Source organism: Macaca mulatta, chromosome 1 (genome assembly GCF_049350105.2).
Source record: "Macaca mulatta isolate MMU2019108-1 chromosome 1, T2T-MMU8v2.0, whole genome shotgun sequence".
In the NCBI taxonomy this organism is placed as follows: domain Eukaryota; kingdom Metazoa; phylum Chordata; class Mammalia; order Primates; family Cercopithecidae; genus Macaca; species Macaca mulatta.
The window spans coordinates 35,755,308-35,775,282 of record NC_133406.1 but is presented as its reverse complement, the minus strand read 5'-3'; the positions used below and the strand labels follow the sequence as shown (position 1 = coordinate 35,775,282).

General features: G+C 35.8%; 1 protein-coding gene across 8 annotated transcripts in view; it reads right to left on the bottom strand.

Annotated features, from left to right (window-relative positions):
* Positions 1–19,975, bottom strand: part of RASAL2 (RAS protein activator like 2) — a 367,690-nt gene that overhangs the window by 131,754 nt on the left and 215,961 nt on the right. For 4 of the 8 annotated variants that reach the window (XM_015123079.3, XM_002802040.4, XM_078000722.1 and 1 more), the window contains exon 1: positions 850–1,013. The exons of the other annotated variants lie outside the window; for them this stretch is intronic. In XM_015123079.3, coding sequence (XP_014978565.3) covers positions 850–862 — 13 coding nt within the window. In that variant the 5' untranslated portion in view covers positions 863–1,013. Of the gene's footprint in view, positions 1–849; positions 1,014–19,975 lie in introns of those variants that run through there. 8 annotated transcript variants of the gene reach the window in all.

The following is a 19,975-nucleotide window of genomic DNA, read 5'->3' as shown; positions in this document are numbered from 1 at the left end:
ATGTACCTGGTCTATTTAGGCAATAATTCATTGTACCTGAGGCTAGCAGATGTAGTATAGGTAAAATATAAGTCTGTATATAATTGGTTCTATGAAAAACACGTTAAACTGAGAATAAGGAGATCTGGGTTTTCATTTCAATTCTGTTCCTAATTCTGACCTTGCGCAAGTACCTTAGACCACAAAATTTTCATTGAAAATGGAGAGACTAGACTATAGACAATCTCCAAGTCTCTTTCAGATTTAACTTTCAATAAGTCAATAAACTTTTTTACTTGTCATCTTGGCAGAGGATATTAAAAGCCTACCTTGGGCAAAAGTAACAAAGTTTTCTTTCGAATGCTCTTACTGCTGTCTATCGATCAAACCTGTTGAACTTTTGAATGACACAGATTGATTATGTGTTACTGAGGTTCAAGCAAGGCTGTTAACATCTTGTTGATGGTCAATACATTCTGTCTCACTCAGAGAGAAATGAGGCTTTACCTGTTCCCAGGTATCTTTATATTTCATAAAGAATTTTAGGAAAGATACAGAATAAGGATCCATTTCATATTATTAACAGAACAAGTACATGCTGCAGTGTTAATATTTTGCTGTGGTCATTATTCTTTTAATTTATCTGAGTTTATTAGATGGCTATTCTTGTGCTGGATTTTGTACTGGAATGCTAACAGACAGCTTCCACACAGTATTTCTGTGAACTCACAGCAATAAAAACCAACCTATTTTTTTAAAGCCAATAATCATAAAGGTAAATAGTCACTGCATTTGTGTAATTTTTAAAAAGCCACATTCCCCTTAAATACGTGACTTTTCATTTCAGTCTCAGACTCTAGGGACTCTTACCTGGGGTCTGCATCCTGTGAAGTTTCTGGGTGAGCTAACATGATCTTTCCGGCACGCCAGTCAGAAACGCAAAACACTTTGTATACTGTACTCGCTCTCCTGTGCTCGCTCTCCTGCTCTCTCCCTTTTCGCTCTCACTTCGTGCCTCAGACAGTTTGGAATGCAGAAAAGCCAGAGCCAATGCCAGTTAAACTCAATCCTCGCCCCAACCCCACCCCCAATCCTGTTCTTTTGCTAGAGAGCACTAAACAATAGCCACCCTTCCTTACTCATTCACTGGGCTTTCTTTCGCAGCACTGGGTACAGTCAGTCTACTTCAGGAGAAGCAATGTGATTTACCAAGCTAAGTAATCATTTTTTCTATCACAAAGGATGGGAGGGTGGATGTGTGCATCTGTGCACTTTAAGAAGTGATTTTTTCATAAGCAGTCTAAAATAAAACTAAGTTCAGAGATTCTTATTTTGAATGTTTTATTATGTTAAATTTAAATATAAACTCTTCAGAGTATAAAAACCAGGTAAATCTTACAGTTGACGCAGAGATAGAAGTCTGTTAACACATACACATTACTATCTTAAACTACCTTATTATACCGATCACTTTAATTCCCTATATTACCATAAGGGAAATATCTAAAATTTAGAAAAGGAACAAAGTTTTATTTCCCTAAAGCCCTTCATTCAGGTCTTAAGCTATAACTTCATTTTTTAAAAGATACTTTTAAAAAATGTAATACTTTATTCATACAGAAATGCCCTGTATTGTATGGACGCTATAGTATATAGTCTGTAGCTGTGTTGAGGACAGTGTTGACTACTAAAGGCAAAGTTTTAAAATGAAAAGTTCATCTACTGTTAGGCAAGTCCCATTAAGTTAGGAAGTTACTAGATCCCTAGAAGTTGATGCTTGCTTTTCCTCCTCAAAAATTTTTTAAGTTATTGACAGATAAAAATCAGCTCTGCTATAATCAACAGATTTACTGTTGAGATTAAAACTGAGAATTTCATTTTTGAAATAAAGAATAATCAAAACAAACTGAGTGGCTCTGCAAAATTAATTTCCTACTAGATGCAATGGAATTATAGATAGTATTACTATTCTCAATCATCATTTTAGTTTGTTTTAAAATCAGTCATATTTCTAGGGTTTTTGTTTTTCTATATTCCCCCAATAAAAAGGCAAGTCAACTATTATTAATATGATGACCTAACATATTATACAGGTGCTCAGTTGCTGAATTTAGCATATCAGAACTCATCAATGAAAAAATTCATAGTTTGAATCACAGTGGACTACACCTGCCACCTTAAAGCACTGGAACAGAAGAGACATGAAAACAACACAGTATTAATGTATCATCTACCTTTTAACAAACAGCTGATGGAAACACATACACTGTATCTATCATCTATCTACCCGTTTATATTTATGTATATATGTACTATGTATCTTACACATTAGCTGCGTATTATACACATTAAGATGAGGAGCACATAGTCATCTAGTATAAAAATAGCTAAATCATTGTGATAAGTTCCGAGAAGGACAAGAACAAGGTGCTATGTTTGTGTATAATATGAATACCATGGTTTCATAAGTTGGTAACTAAGTATTGAAACTCACTGATGATGTTATTTATGTTTGAATTATAAGGTCATGGAATTCCAGAACCGGAAGACATCTTTAAAATCATCTGGTCCAACCACTCATTCACTGCTTGAATTTTTCTTATTATTCACTTGATCATTGCTAATATTTGACTATTTTTTGACTTACAAACACAGCATTTTATATAGTTCAACCTAACACAAACATTTATTGAGTGTAGTGCTGGGCTAGGACCACATAAGATGGATTAGTCAAGACAACCCTACCCAACTCTTTATACAGGGGAGAAATGTGAAACCAAATAATTATAACATAGTGATTATCTGTAGAAATAAAATGGCTAAAGTGGCCTCACCTATCCAAAATGAACAGGCTTGGTGCTGAGTTGAGTGGTCAAATTGTGTGATCTAATGCACCAATTCAAAACTCCATCAAACTCTGTGAGGCTATTCCTAACCAATGAGGGATTCACTGCATAGGCATGAATTTCAGCCACTTTCTAGCTTGAGCTCACGGCTAAATAGTGAAGCATTTACTTGTGCTTCTCCAGCTTCTTGGAGAACTTACTCTTGCTGCAGGAGAAGATTAAAATTTTACCAGTCACTTCAGTCTCTATCCCAAAAGCTGCGTTTCCCTGGCCATGGTACCACAGCACATGGCTATGGGTTCATAGACATTGAAGGTTAAGTAGAAATTACTCTGAGAAGCAACTTCTATTGACCACGATCCCACCTGTTAGAAACAGGTCCTAACTGGGTAAATGATGAAAGGGCTATCTTTCCTTGGTGTTTAATTCTATTGGCTTCAGTTAGTTACTTGCGACTGCACAAAATGGAGATGAATTCCTTAACGTTCTTATTTCAGCACATAACATACACAGTGCTAGGCTCTGGCATAAGAAAATAGATATGCTATGGCCCCTGTCCTCAAGTTATGCTACAGTCCTCCTAAGTCTAAATACTTTAAAAAGGTTTGATGAGTGAAATATATTCATCCATCCATCTATCATTTATGAAATACTGACTAATGTCAGGCATTTTCCTAAACTCTGGGGATAAGTGGGAAATAAGACAAAGTCCCTGCTATCACCCCACCTTTACCATGTATATATTTATTGGAACAATATACTGGATTTTCAAAGGGACATTCCACTTATATGCTTTTTTCATTTGTTTCAGCAACTGGAGAGAACTGTATCACTCAGAATCTGAGTGGTGGCAGAGACTATAATTGCCTTGTTCGCTGCTATATCTGCAACGCTAAATACACTGTCTGCCACATAGTAAGTGCTTACTAAGTATCTGTTGAATAAATAAATGGTTTGAAAACAGGGATAAGTAAACTCCTGGAGGCTACATCTATGATAGTTTCAAAATTCAATATCAACAAATATTGTGTTTCTAAAAGGCTGTGAGTTTTTTTTCCTAGTTATGAATCAACCAAATAGTATACTTGCTGAATTTTGAAGAACGTAGATAATGTATTTTCCCTCCATCCCATATAAAAGTAATATTATGGGATTCTGACTTTGGTACAGGTATACAATTCCATATGCTAGCCATTAAGGAGTTCTGAAACCAGGCTGGGCGCGGTGGCTCACGCCTGCAATCCCAGCACTTTGGGAGGCCAAGGTGGGTGATTGCTTGAGGTTAGGAGTTCGAGACCAGCCTGACCAACATGGTAAAACCCCAACTCTACTAAAAATACAATAATTAGCCAGGCATGGTGGCACATGCCTGTAATCCCACCTACTCAGGAGGCTGAGGCAAGAGAATCACTTGAACCCAGGAGGCAGATGTTGCAGTGAGCCGAGATCATGCCACTGCAATCCAGCCTGGGTAACAGCAAGACTCTGTCTCAAAAAACAAACAAACAAACAAATAATAAAAAAGAAATTCTGAAACCATAAATATATGATCTTTTTGAAAATCAATAGGCACAAAAATAATAAGATAGCTGTATATAATTAAAAATTACAGCTGGGCACAATGGCTCACACCTGTAATCCCAGCACTTTGGGAGGCCCAGGCGGGTGGCTCGCCTGAGGTGATGAGTTCAAGACCAGCCTGGCCAACATGGTGAAACCCCGTCTCGACTAAAAATACAAAAATTAGCCAGGCGTGGTGGCAGGCGCCTATAATCCCAGCTACTCAGGAGGTTGAGGCAGGAGAATTGCTTGAACCTGCGAGAAGGAGGTTGCAGTGAGCCGAGATTGTGCCACTGCACTCCAGCCTGGGTGATAAGAGCAAAACTCTGTCTCAAAAAAAAAAAAAAAAAAAATTACTTGCATATCAATTTTATTGCTTATCAAATAAATTAATGAACAACAAGCCACCCTGTTGACCCCCATATTCTCCTCCTCCAAGCAGAAAACATCTCAAAGCAAACCAACTGAGGTTATTTCAGGCTGTAAGTGCGCTAGCTCTTGTGCTTACATGTGCTTTCTCTTTTGAACAGCAGATGATCATAAACTCAGCTTCTTTTAACCATAAGCACAGTGTCTTTTCATGTTTACCCATAAAAAAGATTGGCATTCTGATATGTGGGTCTTCCCACTACATTCTTTTGAGAGTTCATATTTAAAAAGAAAACCATTGTTTATAATTTGAATGACAAACACCAAAGTCACCCACTTATTCAGAAATGCCATTAAAACTTTATTTAATTTCATTTTTATATGATGGGATGCCAGCACAATATACAGACACACATACATACATACTTCTGCTCTCTGATAAAGAGGCATTATAAAGATCAGAAGACTTGTTAATTCATGTGGTTAGCAAAGTACTTACAAGTGTTTAGAAAGGGCCATGTCAAACAAGTAACAATTATGATAGTCACAAAATATTTTTAAAACTTCTGGCTAAGCATTAGAGCTTTACTTTGCTCTTCCCACTAAGATGACTTAGTAGACTGCATTTTTTTTTTTTTTCTGGAATGGCAATTGGCTAGGAGGAAGTATTATAGGGAGTAGGCAAAATTAAATATCAGTCCCCTGGTATTGAGTTGAGAAACTAAGGCTTTCATGTGAATAAGACCACAGTTCAAAAATAAATAAATAAATAAATAAATAAATAAATAATACTACTAATAATAAGCAAAATCTAAATGGGAAAACACAAGGAAATCTTTTCCTACTTTTATTTCATCATACGAGTAAGATTATACTAAAAGAACAAAACCAACACTTCTATTTCTACAAAAAAATTCCTGAATAAACAATGAAAAGCAACTAAAAATATTTTGGGATAGTGTTGGATATTACTGGATACTATCTTTGAATGTGCTCAGAGAGCCAAGGACATGCCTGTGATACTGGATCTCATTTAAAAAGGGAGTTTAAACAAATTTATTTTCTTCAGTGGCTTTAAAAATATATATATATTTATATATAATACATATATTTTTATATATATACATACATAATTATACATATACATACACATAATTATCTGTTAGGCTTATGGATTTCCTATTAAGCTAATGTGCTGTCACAACAAAAGCACTAGTCCATTTTTCTCATATAATGCAGATAACATTCAGTTTCAGTAAAAATAACGGTCATTAGGCATTTGGTTTCGCCTTCGTTTTAAAGAATATTTGCAACTATGGGCTACTGTTTTTATAAAATCTATTTAGAAAAAGCATAGACCTTATAGTACAATCAGTCCTTGGCTTACCACTGATACAAAGACATATATATGTACTATATAATTCAAAATACTACTGCAGGCAGTTAACTTCATCCAATTTCCATTATTTTCTTACAACTAACTGAAGCACACCAATATCCAGCAGGAGTCTAAAGACTGTCATCAAGCCTTAAAAAAAAAAAAAAAAAAAGAAAAGAAAAAGGAAAATTCTAACAGCAATTTCCTAGGGAAACAGAGTTCTAAAACATAAAACCTAAGAAGTAAATTATACTGTTTTTCCCATTTTACAGATGAGGAAATGGAGACACAAGTTAAGTGAGTAACTTGCCCAAGGTTACAAAGTGGTAGAGCCAGAATTCATGCTTTAGCTGGCTCTTGGAGTGCTTTCCCTTCACCACTATGGTACACTAAACTACTCCAAATTTATCTTTAATTGGCATTTTGGGTTCTTTTTTTCCTCTTCATAGCTTTCCATACTTTCCAAATTTTCTATAATATTATTAATTTTATAAAGGAGCTTACATATTGTTCCAAATTAGGTTTATCAGAAGCTATTGCTCTTTTCCTCAGTGTGTATTCATCTAGATGTAGCAACATATATATTTATTGGAATAATGTATTGAATTTTCAAAAGGACATTCCACTTATGTGCTTTTTCATTTGTTTCAGCAACTGGAGAGGGCTGTATCACTCAGAATCTGAGAGGCAGCTCCTGACTTGAAAATGATCATTCTATGTAGTGTGTGAGCAGTTTCCAAACCTCTGTGTCCTAGAATATGGAAGGGCCAGGGAGAGGAAGATCTGTGTGTGTGTGTGTGTGTGTGTGTGTGTGTGTGTGTGTGTGTGTGTGTTTTAAGGGAGAAGGGAATAGATTGAGTAAGGAAAGGAGAGGAACATATTCTCAGTATCAGTAGTCTGGCACCAAATTTTGTGTTGTTTGGAAGAAATCAAATTCAAGAGAAAATTAGGGGCCCCTTTCCTCAGTTCAGTGGCTATTTTCCTCCTCCATTTAAAACATACTTAATATTAAATAGGCCAATGAATTTAATCAGACACTATCTTTTATATAAAGAAAGAAAGAGAAGAAAAACCAGTATTACAAATATATAGTCTTTGGTTTGTAGATATGCTATATTGTTTTTCTGTAGAATATTATCCTTTAGCCAAACCTTTGACAATTACGGTCCTGATTATTTTTTAAAAGAAAATAAATTCCCCAAAGGAAAATTTAAGTTCTTAAGGGAAAAAAAAAAAAATTAACCTGTGGTATTTCTACTTATTACTTCTGATCCATTAGGGTAGTGATAGTGACAAAAATAAGACTCTTTTATTCAATTATTTTTCAGGCTCCAAAAGGACAATCTTGTTCTATTTTATGATTCTGGTTATATTACATTTTTATTCCAAATATTATATTTTAAAATATATTGCCCTTTTTTTCTTTTTTAAAGACAGAGTCTCGCTCTGTCGCCACATTGTAGTGCAGTGGTGCGATCTCAGCTCACTGCAACCTCTGCCTCCCGGGTTCAAGTGATTCTCTTGCCTCAGCCTCCCTAGTAGCTGGGACTACAGGTGTGCAGCACCACACTCAGCTAATTCTTGTATTTTTAGTAGAGTGGGGGTTTCACCATGTTGGCCAGGATGGTCTCGATTTCTTGACCTCGTGGGTCCGTCCCCCTTGACTTCCCAAAGTGCTGGGATTACAGGCATGAGCCACCGCACCCGGCCTGCCTCCTATTTTTTTAGAAGGATTATTTTTTAAAGTTCCTATACAATGACATGCATTTTTTTTTTATCTTTTAAAAGTTGCGTCTGGGTGCAGTGGCTCACGCCTGTAATCCCAGCACTCTGGGAGGCCGAGGCAGGCAGATCACCGAAGGTCAGGAGTTTGAGACCAGCCTGGCTAACATGGTGAAACCCTGACTCTTATCTATTAAAAATACAAAAATCAGCCAGGCATGGTGGTGCATGCCTGTAATTCCAGCTACTTGGGAGGCTGAGGCAGGAGAATGGCTTGAACTCGGAAGCAGAGGTTGCAGTGACCCAAGATAATGCCATTGCACTCCGGCCTGGGTGACAAGAGCAAAACTCTGTTTAAAAAAAAAAAAAAAAAAAGTTGCAATAAATGAATGATCTTTTACCAAGTATAAGACATTGTGGACATGAGAAACAAACCAATAAATAATCATTTTTAGTTTTTGAAAATATCATTAAATAAGAAAAATAACTTTCAAGAGGTTAAAAATTCCCTCTAAATTTCTGCACATGCAGTAAAAAATTATTACTATTATTAAAAAAATTCAACACGATAAGAAATGAATTAGCTATTATACCCAGAAAAGGCAAAAACAATGTTATAAAAAGCATGGAATTATGCAAGGCCTATAATCAATTCATGATCAATTCCAAAACAATGATCCCACAAAGAAAACATGATGTAGTTCAAAAACACAACTACTACATTCAAAGACTGATTTACTGTTGCTTTAAAAACAAGCCAAGTTTTTCTGCCTACCACAATGGTTAACATATTTTCTCTTGGCAATAAAACATGATATCTAAATTTATTACTGCTGAAAATACAGACAAAATAAATTACTACTAATGAAAAACTGAAAAATCCTCTAAGAGAAGTTTGTTTCAGTGAGTAGAGAAGTAATTCTAAGAAAAGATAATTTGTTTTTTAATATAGTCAAGAATTATGATTATTTACTATTATGATTATATACTATTTTGTAACCTATCTTCAACAGTAGTTACTATCAACAGGTAAATGTGCCCCACGGGTAAAGTAAACTCAGCATATCACTTGGGTTTTTGAATTCATTTAAAACTAAATAATGTATCTAACATGCTGGTCTTAATCCATTTATGCCACAGGCTGCAATTTTTTTTTTTTTTTTTTTTTGCAAAAAAATGAGATTTTGGTAATGACCTTGAACAATAGGATATAAATAACTCCCACAAGTTTAGTGTTCCAATAATGGAACACTAGGCATAAATGAGTTAAAACGTCATATTGACAAAAAACAAAAACAGGTGAAAAATAGTTTCATCTCAGTAAAGTCTAATATTTGAGTGATATTTTATGGATGACAAAATTCAGAGAATAAAAGAGATATTAATAAATCTGATAAGGAAATATTCATTAGTGACTAAAGGCAGATTCAAACAGCCACTATTAATTTCTCAAGGCCACACATGAGAAATTAGACAGGGATACCTTTGTATAAGAATTGGAGACAACTTTTTCTCCCTTATACAAGGAAATAAAGAGTGGTTTCCATGTGACTGGCAAAGTGTCAGGCCACAACATTGATTTTGAGAATATAGGTTTTTTGTTTTGTTTTGTTTTTCTTTATTGCTGAGGCTAGAGTGCAGTGGCGCAATCTCGGCTCACCACAACTTCTGCCTCCTGGGTTCAAGTGATTCTCCTGCCTCAGCCTCCTGAGTAGCTGGGATTACAGGTGCCCACCACCGCCCCTGGCTAATTTGTGTGTGTGTGTTTAGTAGAGACGAGGTTTCACCACGTTGGCCAGGCTGGTCTTGAACTCCTGACCTCAGGTGATCTGCCCGCCTTGGCCTCCCAAAGTGCTGGGATTACAGGCATGAGCTACCGTGTCTGGCTGAGAATATAGGTTTTTCTGTAGAGAAAATCTAGGCTTGAATTAGAAAAATTCTATTATTATTGGGCTATGCTTTATCATATACCATCATTTATTGCACAATTAAAATCATAATCCAGAAAACATTTAAAATTTACTAAAATTTTTATGATGCGTGTTTTAAATTTTACATATCTATATATGTAAACATGAAATTAATGAGAATATAATCAATTGAATAATGTTGAAAGTATATTGTACACTCTTATTTGACATTTAACTGAACTCAATATTTATTGAATGCTATTAAATGCCAAAAATGTTCTTTGTATAGAAATTCTTTAAATGATGCATGAAGTGGCCAGGCATGGTGGCTCACACCTGTAATCCCAGCATTTTGGGAGGCCAAGGTGGGCAGATGATAAGGTCAGGAGTTTGAGACCAGCCTGGCCAACATAGTGAAACTCTGTCTCTACTAAAAACACACAAAAAAATTAGCCAGGCATGGTGGCAGGCGCCTGTAATCCTAGCTATTTGGGAGGCTGAGGTAGGAGAATAGCTTGAACCGGGGAGGCAGAGGTTGTAGTCAGCCGAGATCGGCCACTGTACTCCAGCCTGGATGACAGTGCGAGACTCCGTCTCAAAAAAAAAAAAAAAAAAAAAAAAGATGCATGAAGTTACGTCTCTAATACACATGATTTCACTCATCACAGTTTGTCCTATGATTGCTAATAGCAACAAAAACCCTGTATAGTCTCTTTTTATATTTTTAAATAGATTACTACACATTTTTCCTCCACTAAATAACAGCAAAATAGACGACAAACAAATTGATTTTTATAAGGGCATAGGGATTCAACCACTGACAATATCAAGGACATGGGAGTATAGAACTCTGACTCTTAGTCACGTGTGGTGCTGCGCACCTGTGCTCCCAGCTACTCAGGAGGCTGAGGCAGGTGGATTGCTTGAGCCTAGGAGGTTGAGGCTGCAGTTTGCAGCACTGTACCTTGGCCTGGGTGACAAAGCAAAACCCTGTCTCAAAAAATAAAAATAAAAAATAAAACAGAACTCTGCCTCTTTTGCTCACCACTTGTAAGGTACTACGTTGGCAGATAGAAGAGCACAGTGGTTAAGAGGACTGACTTTAGAGCCAAATTCCTAGGTTCAAATACCAGCTATGTCATTTACTACTTATGATGTCTTGGACAAGCACTGTCTCAGTTTCACTAAGTGCTAGCAAACAAACAAACAAAGACGTATAATAACAGTATCCACCTTATAGGGTTATGTGAATAAATATTTGCAAAGTGCTTAGAACAGTACTTGGCACAAACCACTACATAAATATTTGTTAAGTAAAATAAAATAAAAACAGTATTCTGGGGGAGAGCCACTGTTATTAAATGCCAAACATAGTCATTGTATAGAAATTCTATAAATGAAGACGACAGGCGAAAAAAAGGAAAATGAGAACAATTTTTATCATCTGCCCCTCATCTGACACAGTATTTTTTCCCTCAAAAACCTTACCTCTTTATAGACTGCTTCATTCACTAGGACCCACAAGCTATTATTGATCAGATTCTCCGAAATCTTTTTCTTTTCCTTCCATTTACAGAAACGTTTAATTCTTTTACCAGGGAACACTTCTAATCTGCTATTTCATGGCCCCGACTACAGCCCACTGCAACTACAATTATGTGAAAAAGTTTATAACTTGGTCAAAAAGAACTCCACTTTACCAAGAGTACCGTTCACTGTTTAGTCTTTTGTTCCATCCACAGAGAATATGTATTAGAAATAAGACACTACATACACTATGTTGTAATCACAGACACCTTGGTAAAAAAAATGCAGACATCATAAATCACCCAAGGAGAGATGTAAATAGAATACTTTTGTGAAATAATTTCTCAGGTATGCAGGACAGTAGCTTGCAGAATCTTAGATATATATTACAAGCAGAACCATTAGGACAAAATAATACATTACTTATGTTACTCATATTGTGATCTACCATTAGCCCAATCTTCCAAATTTATCCAATCAAACAATTTTGAGAAAAGATTTGTGCAGGGCTTACTAGTCATCTGGTAACACTGCTGTAACACAGGGGAACTATAATAAACTAGTACCTTAACTTGAGCATTCAATAATATTTATCCTTCCCCCTACCCCCACTAATGGCTCTGATTAAAACAACTTAGTCAACAATGTAATTAACCAAAATTTACTGAATGTATATTTATTACTAACTTATAATACTAATATATACCAGAGCCTTCCATCCTTTTACCCCAGTTTGGACTGGATGCTCACTCAGTCAGCTACATAGCTGCCATCCAGAGACTTCCTTTTACCAAGCTTCTGGGGATAACCCTTGTCTTTCTCTTGTCCCTTTTTTTAAGAGACAGGATCTCGCTCTGTCACCTAAGCTGGAGCACAGTGGTGTGATCATAGTTCACTGCAACCTCGAATTCCTAGGCTTAAGTGATCCTCCTGAGTAGCTGGAACTTCAGTCTGGTCCTTTAGTATAAGAAGTATAAGATTTACTTATAAGATTTACTTACACTTATACTTTAGTATTTACTTATATTTAGTATTTAGTATTTACTTATAAGATTTACTTATACTTATACTTTAGTATAAGAAGTATAAGATTTACCCCTTCTTATCCTTGACAGATACATTAGCTTAGAATATAATAACAGTTTAGGCATCATGTTCACTTGGAATTTTAAGGGCAGTGCTCCAACGTCTCAGCCTCTAATATTACTATCAAGAAGTCAGATGCTGCTCTTATTCAAATCCTTTATAGGGTATTTTTTGTTTCTGCTTTAAATCCCTGAAAACTTTTAGAAGGGTCTCTCCCATTGTGGATGTTCTGAAATTTCCTGAAGATGTGCCTTCAAGGGGGTCTGTATTTATTCACAATGTTGAGCACTTCACAGGCCTATTAAACTGGAATTTCATAGGCCTATTAAACTGGAAATTCAAGGAACTCAAATGTCAGTTCTGGGACATTTTCTTTCAGATCTTCATCAAATGTTCCTTAATCAGTGAGGCCTTCTCTGATGATCTCATATAAAAATAGCATTCCTTTGCTCCCTTCTCCACCCACAGCACTCCCTACATCTTTTACCTTACCTTTTTTCTCCATTGCATTTGTCACCATGTGGTATATTGTAAAGGTGTTTGCTTTGCCAGTCCAGTCCCACCAGAATGTAAGTTCCCTGAAGGCAGAGGCTTTTATCTGTACTGTTGGCTATTTTTGAATGCTTTGTTCAACAGGCCAGAACAGTGTGTGGCACATAATAGGAATTAAAAAATATATATTTGAGGAATGAAAGGCTGTACTCCCTAGGTTAGGCAATTTGCTAAGTCAATCACTCTGCGGGGCTCTGAATCAGGGAACAAATATAGCTGGGGAGAGGAAGAAAAGAGAGACAAGGTCTCACAGCTGCCTTTTAGTATTTATAAATCACTCATAACCAGAAATACCCTATTGGTAATTGTGATTTGTATAAAGTAGTAGGGAAATACCATGATGAGGTGGATTTAAAGTCATACAGACCTGGGTTTGAATTCTGGTTCTACCACTTATTTGGCATCAGTACTCTTCTCTATAAAATAAGGGTACTAATAATACTTGTTTCATAGGATGACTGCCAGGAATAAATGAGATAAAATATATCCAGAACTTAGCATTGTCACTGTTTTGTCATCATTATGTTTACCTAGTTATATCACTTATTGTTTCTTCACATTTATAACTATTCTTTATTTTTATTCTAAAAACATAGATGAATTTGAGATGGCAATCGGTGATACTAAGAAATAAGAATTACAGAATAAGTAAGATCTAATATATGATAGCACAACAAAGTAACTACAGTCAGCAACAATTTGTTGTACATTTTAGAATAACAATTGGAATGTTCATAACACAAATAAATGATTAATACTTGAGGTGACAGATACCACTTACCCTGATGTGATTATTACACATTATATGCCTGTATCAAAATATCTCACGTACCCCATAAATATATACACCTACTATGTACCCATACAAATTAAAAATAAAAAAAAAGTAAAAAGAAATAGGAGTAAGAGACTCAATTAAAAGTAGCAGATTCATGGTACTGTATACTGGAAACGAGATAGGAGATGAGATAGTCTGTATAGCAGAAAAAATAACCAGATGTATCATCTCCCTAGTGCTACCATAACAAATTACCACAAACAGAGCGACTTAAAAACCATGGAAATTTATGCTCTCATAATTTTCTGGAAGTCAGAAGTCCAAAACCAAGGTATAGGCAGAGCCACCCTTCCTTGGAAGTCTGCAGGGGAGAAGACTTGCTTGCCTCCTCCAGTTTCTGGTGGCTTCCGGCCATTCCCTGGCTTGTTTCTGCCTTACTCCAATCATTGCCTCTGTCTTCACAAGGCCTTCTTCTCCATGTCTATGTCTTCCCCTCTTCTGTCTCTTATGAGGAAATTTGTCACTGGATTAGGACCCACCTAGATATCCAGGATGTTCTTACCTTGAGATTTTTAATTATATCTACAAAGACCTTTTCTCTAAATGAGGTCACTCTCGGGACTGGCCATTTCTATACTGTTTTTCTAGGTACAAGAACCCACAAGGTTGTCTTTCTGCCAATTATGCTTTCTGATTCAACAATGAACTGTGGCTGGACACAGTGGCTCATGTCTGTAATCCCAGAACTTTGGAAGGCTGATGCGGGTGGATTGCTTGAGCCCAGGAATTTGAGACTAGCCTGGGCAACGTGAAGAAATACTGTCTCTATAAAAAAAATACAAAAAAATTAGCTAGGTGTGGTGGTGTGCGCCTGTAGTCCCAGCTACTCAGGAGGCTGAAGTGGGAGGATTGCTTGAACTCAAGAGGTCGAGGCTGCAGTGAGACAAGCTCATGCCACTGCACTCCAGCCAGGGTGACAGAGTAAGACCCTTTCTCGAAATATAAATAAATAAAATAAAAATAAAATAAACTGTGTTTTATTAATTATATTCTCCCTGGTAAATTAATAATTTTCTGATATCTAAGATTCTAATTTAAAAATAGTTTATAGCCTGAAGAATGTTACTTATAATCTAAATGAATACTAGGAAATACTATAGTTTTAAAAAGCTACTTAAGAGGACCTCCATGGGAGCAACTAAATTTGGATATATACACATACTGACATTTTTTAAAGAGTTTGATAATTTTAATTTCATTCAAAATAGAAAAGAAATGCTAAGTTAGAATGAGATTGTTCTATTGACCTGGACAGTATTACTACATGAAACTTGTCCTTTATTAAGAGCCTTTCAATATTTATATTGTAGCATGGTTTAAACCATAGGGATAATGCTATTTTTGGTTGTCTCCAGAAAGAACGAATCATCACTTAAAACGTGATAAAAAGTCTATAAGACAAGATAACATAGGTAAAATGGGAGAAAAAGGGGGTTATAGAAAGGAAAACAAAATTGGTCGGGAGTGGTGGCTCACCACTGTAATCCTAGCACTTTGGGAGGCTGAGGCGGGTAGATCACCTGAGGTTGGGAGTTCGAGACCAGCCTGACCAACATGGAGAAACCCCATCTCTACTAAAAATAAAAAATTAGCCGGGCATGGTAGCACATGCCTGTAATCCCAGCTACTTGGGAGGCTGAAGCAGGAGAATTGCCTGAACCTGGGAGGCGGAGGTTGTAGTGAGATTGTACCATTGCACTCCAGCCTGGGCAACAAGAGCGAAACTCCACCTCAAAAATAAATAAAATGAAATAAAAAATTAATTAGATATTCTTTTCTGAGACATAAACTTTTAGTACAATAACCAATTCTGAAACAGCAGAGCATTATTACAAATAAAATGGAAATAGCATACCATAAATTTTGAAAGACAAATACATACTAAAAGGTGACTTCTTAGAGTCTAATAACATTTCTTTTGAAAATCCACTTATTATTCTCACTTATTAGCAGTAATTATGAGGGAGGTAGATTTCTGTTAATGAAATTTTGAACCTATTCTCATATTCCCTGATGAGAACCGATACCATATACCTTTGATCTATGATGAATTCTTTCTAACGTGGAAAACATATAAGCCAGCCTTTTACGTGGGTACATGAGATTCTGCAAAATTAATTTTTCTTGGAAAAGTTTAAAAAATTCTTATTTATTAATTCGTTTCTTTATTTTTAGAGGCAGGGTCTTGGTGTCACTCTGTCACCAGGCTGGAGTGCAGCAGCATAATCATAGCTAGTGTAGACTATTTAATCATAGCTATATGTAGAATCAAACTCCTTGGCTCAAGTGATCCTCCCACCTCTGCCTCCCAAGTAGCTGGGTCTACAGGCACACACTAACATGCTTGGCTAATTTTTTCATTTTTTGTAGAGATGGGGTCTCATTATGTTTCCTAGGCTGGTCTCAAACACCTGACCTCAAGCAATCTTTCTGTTAAAGTGGTAGGATTACAGAGCCATGGTACCCAGCTAATTCTAACTTATTAACTTGAGTAACACATTTAGTTATAAAAGCTCATTTTTTACTGTAACTAACTGTATCACTGATGTCAAACCTTATTAGAAGAGGCCTAGTTTTCTCTTTTCTCCTATTCCACATACAGTTTCTTTCAGGGAGCCTATCTACCACTGTGAAACTTTCTAGCCTTTAGTGGCTACTCCAAGGCTATTTCTATCCAACTGTTATATGTACTGCTAATGATATTCTGCTTTTAAATGTATTTTTTTCTCTTCTTATTTTAAGTCACACCCAATGTATTATCTCATTAGCTCTATCCCTAGCTCATCTGGTTCCTAATACATATATCTGAATGAATACTTCTCTACAATTCCTACCTTTAAAAATTAATTACAAAAGATTTGTTTAAATACGTTTTTGACTCTTTGGTGGCACTACTCTGATTAAAGTGGGAGGGAAAAAACCTAAAGGCCTTTAAGGGGAAAAAATGAACTGATAATTATCTTTCCTCTATTACTGGTTCTCTTTCTAATTCAGTCGCGTTTACTTCCTTCTCATCCTGTGAATTCATGTTCTAGTCACTGTTTTCTACCTTGAATTTTTCCTATGTTATTCTCTACTCTTCAGAGTTAGAAAGAACATGTCAAACACAGACAAAATAGGAAGTTTGTAAGGAGAATGTTTTTAAAAAATGAAAAGAATGGAGGCTTCCTGTTGTGCTATATTAAATATCAATTAAAATGAGGAAAAATGTTAACATGCAAATATCTGAAGACAACTGGAAAGAAAATGGCTTTAAATTTTACAGAAATAAAAGTAACCAGAACAATCCAATGAACACAACAGCTTCATGAGAAACTAGGGAGCTTTCTTGATTAAGCATTTTTACTATAGAGACCAGTTGGCAGGTGGGTGCCAAGGGGGTCATAACAAACCAAAAATTTCATCCCTCGAGACAGTTACAGTCTGTTTTGCATATAAAATTAAACTAGATTTTCCACCAATCTGATTTATAAATCCTTCTGCTTGAAATGTAAACTTAAAAGGCTTTGGTAAACAGCACAGCCAATCTTGGGCTACCTAAAAAGAGAGCATATGCACATGTACAATTAAACAATATTTAGCTAATTTTTCTCAACTTATCTAAATTACTTATTTTTCCTTTCAGAAAAGGTTCCGGGCAGTCAAGGGTCTAGGTCAAGTCTCCAAACATATTTCAAGATGCATTATAAACAAGCCCACTCCCATCTTTCTACTTTCATTACATAACAGACTGGTGAATTATGACTATACTTTAGAAGAAAGTAAGTGCAAGTGAAAATGGAAAAAACAAATGAGCAATGTGACAAGATATAGGGATAGAATGCTTTAAGAGATGCCACACCTCAAATTTCTTTTTTTCTTTTCTTTTCTTTTCCTTTTTTTTTCTTTTTCTTTTTTTTTCTAGAGATCGGGTCTTGCTCTGTCACCCAGGCTGGAGTGCAGTGGTGCAATCTGCAGCCTCGAACTCCTGGACCAAATCAATCCTCCCACCTTAGCCTCCCAAGTAGTTGGGATTACAGGAGTGAGCTACTATGCCCAGTTTCAAATTTTTGTAGTAGGTTAAACCTGTCCAAGCAAGATGAGAAACATAACATCTAATCTATTATCTCACTGGTTCCATGATTTTATGAATCAGAGTGAACTGAAGTTTGTCTCAAATCAAAGTTTATGTTACTGTTCCTGCATTGTTCTTTTGAATCATAATAAAAATCTCCTCCGACAAGGAAACTGAGGTTCAGGATTAATGATGAGAAGATACGGAATTTGAATTCAGGTTAAGACAACTTCAAAGCTGGTGCCATTTTCCACCACCCAGCACTGTCACTGGTAAAGGTATCCTTCCAGACAGAATGTGTTCTAGTTACAGGTATGCATTTTCTTTCCTGAAACAGTAAACCCTCTATCTGTGAAATAACTGCTAAACCTTCTTGTGTGGTTTTTGTATACTAATTGATCTCTTAACAACCTAATACATGTTTTTGCTATAAATAACCTAATATTCATTTTGTGAAATGCAGCAAAAAGGATAAAATGGTCATTTCCTTTCATTAAGATAATTTATTTTCTCTTACCATTCTCTATAAGAAAATAATTAATAAAGTGATTTACTATTAATAAAATCTTAAAAATAAACACAAATATCTTGCTCACTAACATAACTATGGTTACGATATTAACCAACAGCAAGGAGTTCAGATCTGACATTCACAACCATGTACACTTGATACTGTGACTTGTTAACTTGGACAATGGCATTTACCAAATTTGTATTTATCAAAACCAATAGTTGTGACTATATTGCTTATAGCCCTGTGGCTGTGCAATGATATTTAGTAATTCTCTAATTTCATTACTAAACAATTTTCTCTAAAGTGGGTATGGTTTTCCCTTCAGGATAAAAAAGAATTACCCACATCTAAGATTATTTTTCACTTTGACATGCTCCACCTGAAAGTCAAGAAAGTTTCTCTAATATGTCTAATATCAGTCATTTGCTCAATAACCAGTCATTCACTCAGCCTGCAATTATGTACAAAACAACCTGCTATGGTGATACCAAGGTGAGTAAGATACAATCTTGCCATCTAAGAGGTTCCAATCTAGTAAAGATGATACATACCAATAACTTACTGAAAATATAAGAACATACATCCAAACATCAGAAGTACAAAAAATACCGTTTATCACAGATAAAAATGCTAGTGAATTCCGATCAGTGAATGAAGAAAAAGATTGCCAAGAGGTGATATCTAATTGGGCCCTTAGGATAAATGGGATTTCTACATATGGAAGGTAGAAATGAAGGTGGAAGAACAGAGTAAGACATTACAGGTTTATGCCCTATGTGAACAAAAGCCCACGTGTATTGAGAATGCCTAGTGAATCTGAAGCAGTCCTATGTGGCCAGAATCCATAATACGTAACTGTGGTGGGTAAAAAAAAAAAAAAAAAAAAAAAATGACCTTAAAGAGCTAAATCTTGGTCAGAATATATACGACCTTTAGTGTCACTGTAAATTTGAACCTCATCTTATAGATCAATGGAGACACAGTAAAAGTGTTTAAACAAGGAAAGTAGTATGATTCAATTAGTGCTCTAAGATAATGACAAATGAGCAGTAAAATGAGTTAATACAGAAGGATAAAAATAGAAACAGGAATAGGTAGATGAGTAGTTGTTATTTAGGTAGAAATAAAAGAGTAATGTAAAGTTAGAATGACTAGAAGGATATTAACAGAACCATATTATTAACATATTAACAGAACCAGTCATCACATGAGAACAGGTTTTGGGGAGGGAAGGAACAAACAAAGGAAACTAATCAAAGATAATGGCTTCAGTTTTGAACATTCTAGTACAGCTGTTCAGATGACCAATTGGGAATTCAGATCTGGAACTGAGAAGAAAAGTAGAAGCCAAAAATAGAGATTTAAAAGGTATTGGCCCAGGGATGACATTTGGAAACATGAATATAGGTGAAGTCAACTACCGAGAAAGGACAAAGCAAAAGAAGGCGGCTAAGGATAAGACATTTAAACATCTGCATTTAAAAGGTGGGAAATACTTTAAAAAGTACAGTGAGGCAGGACATAAGCAATAGAGGAAAAAATGTCACAGAAGTCAAGAAAGAGAAGCTTTAAGGGAAGGTGATCATTAAAACCACGAAGAGAGTTAGAAGATGACGAGGACTAAAGTTATGAAACTTGGC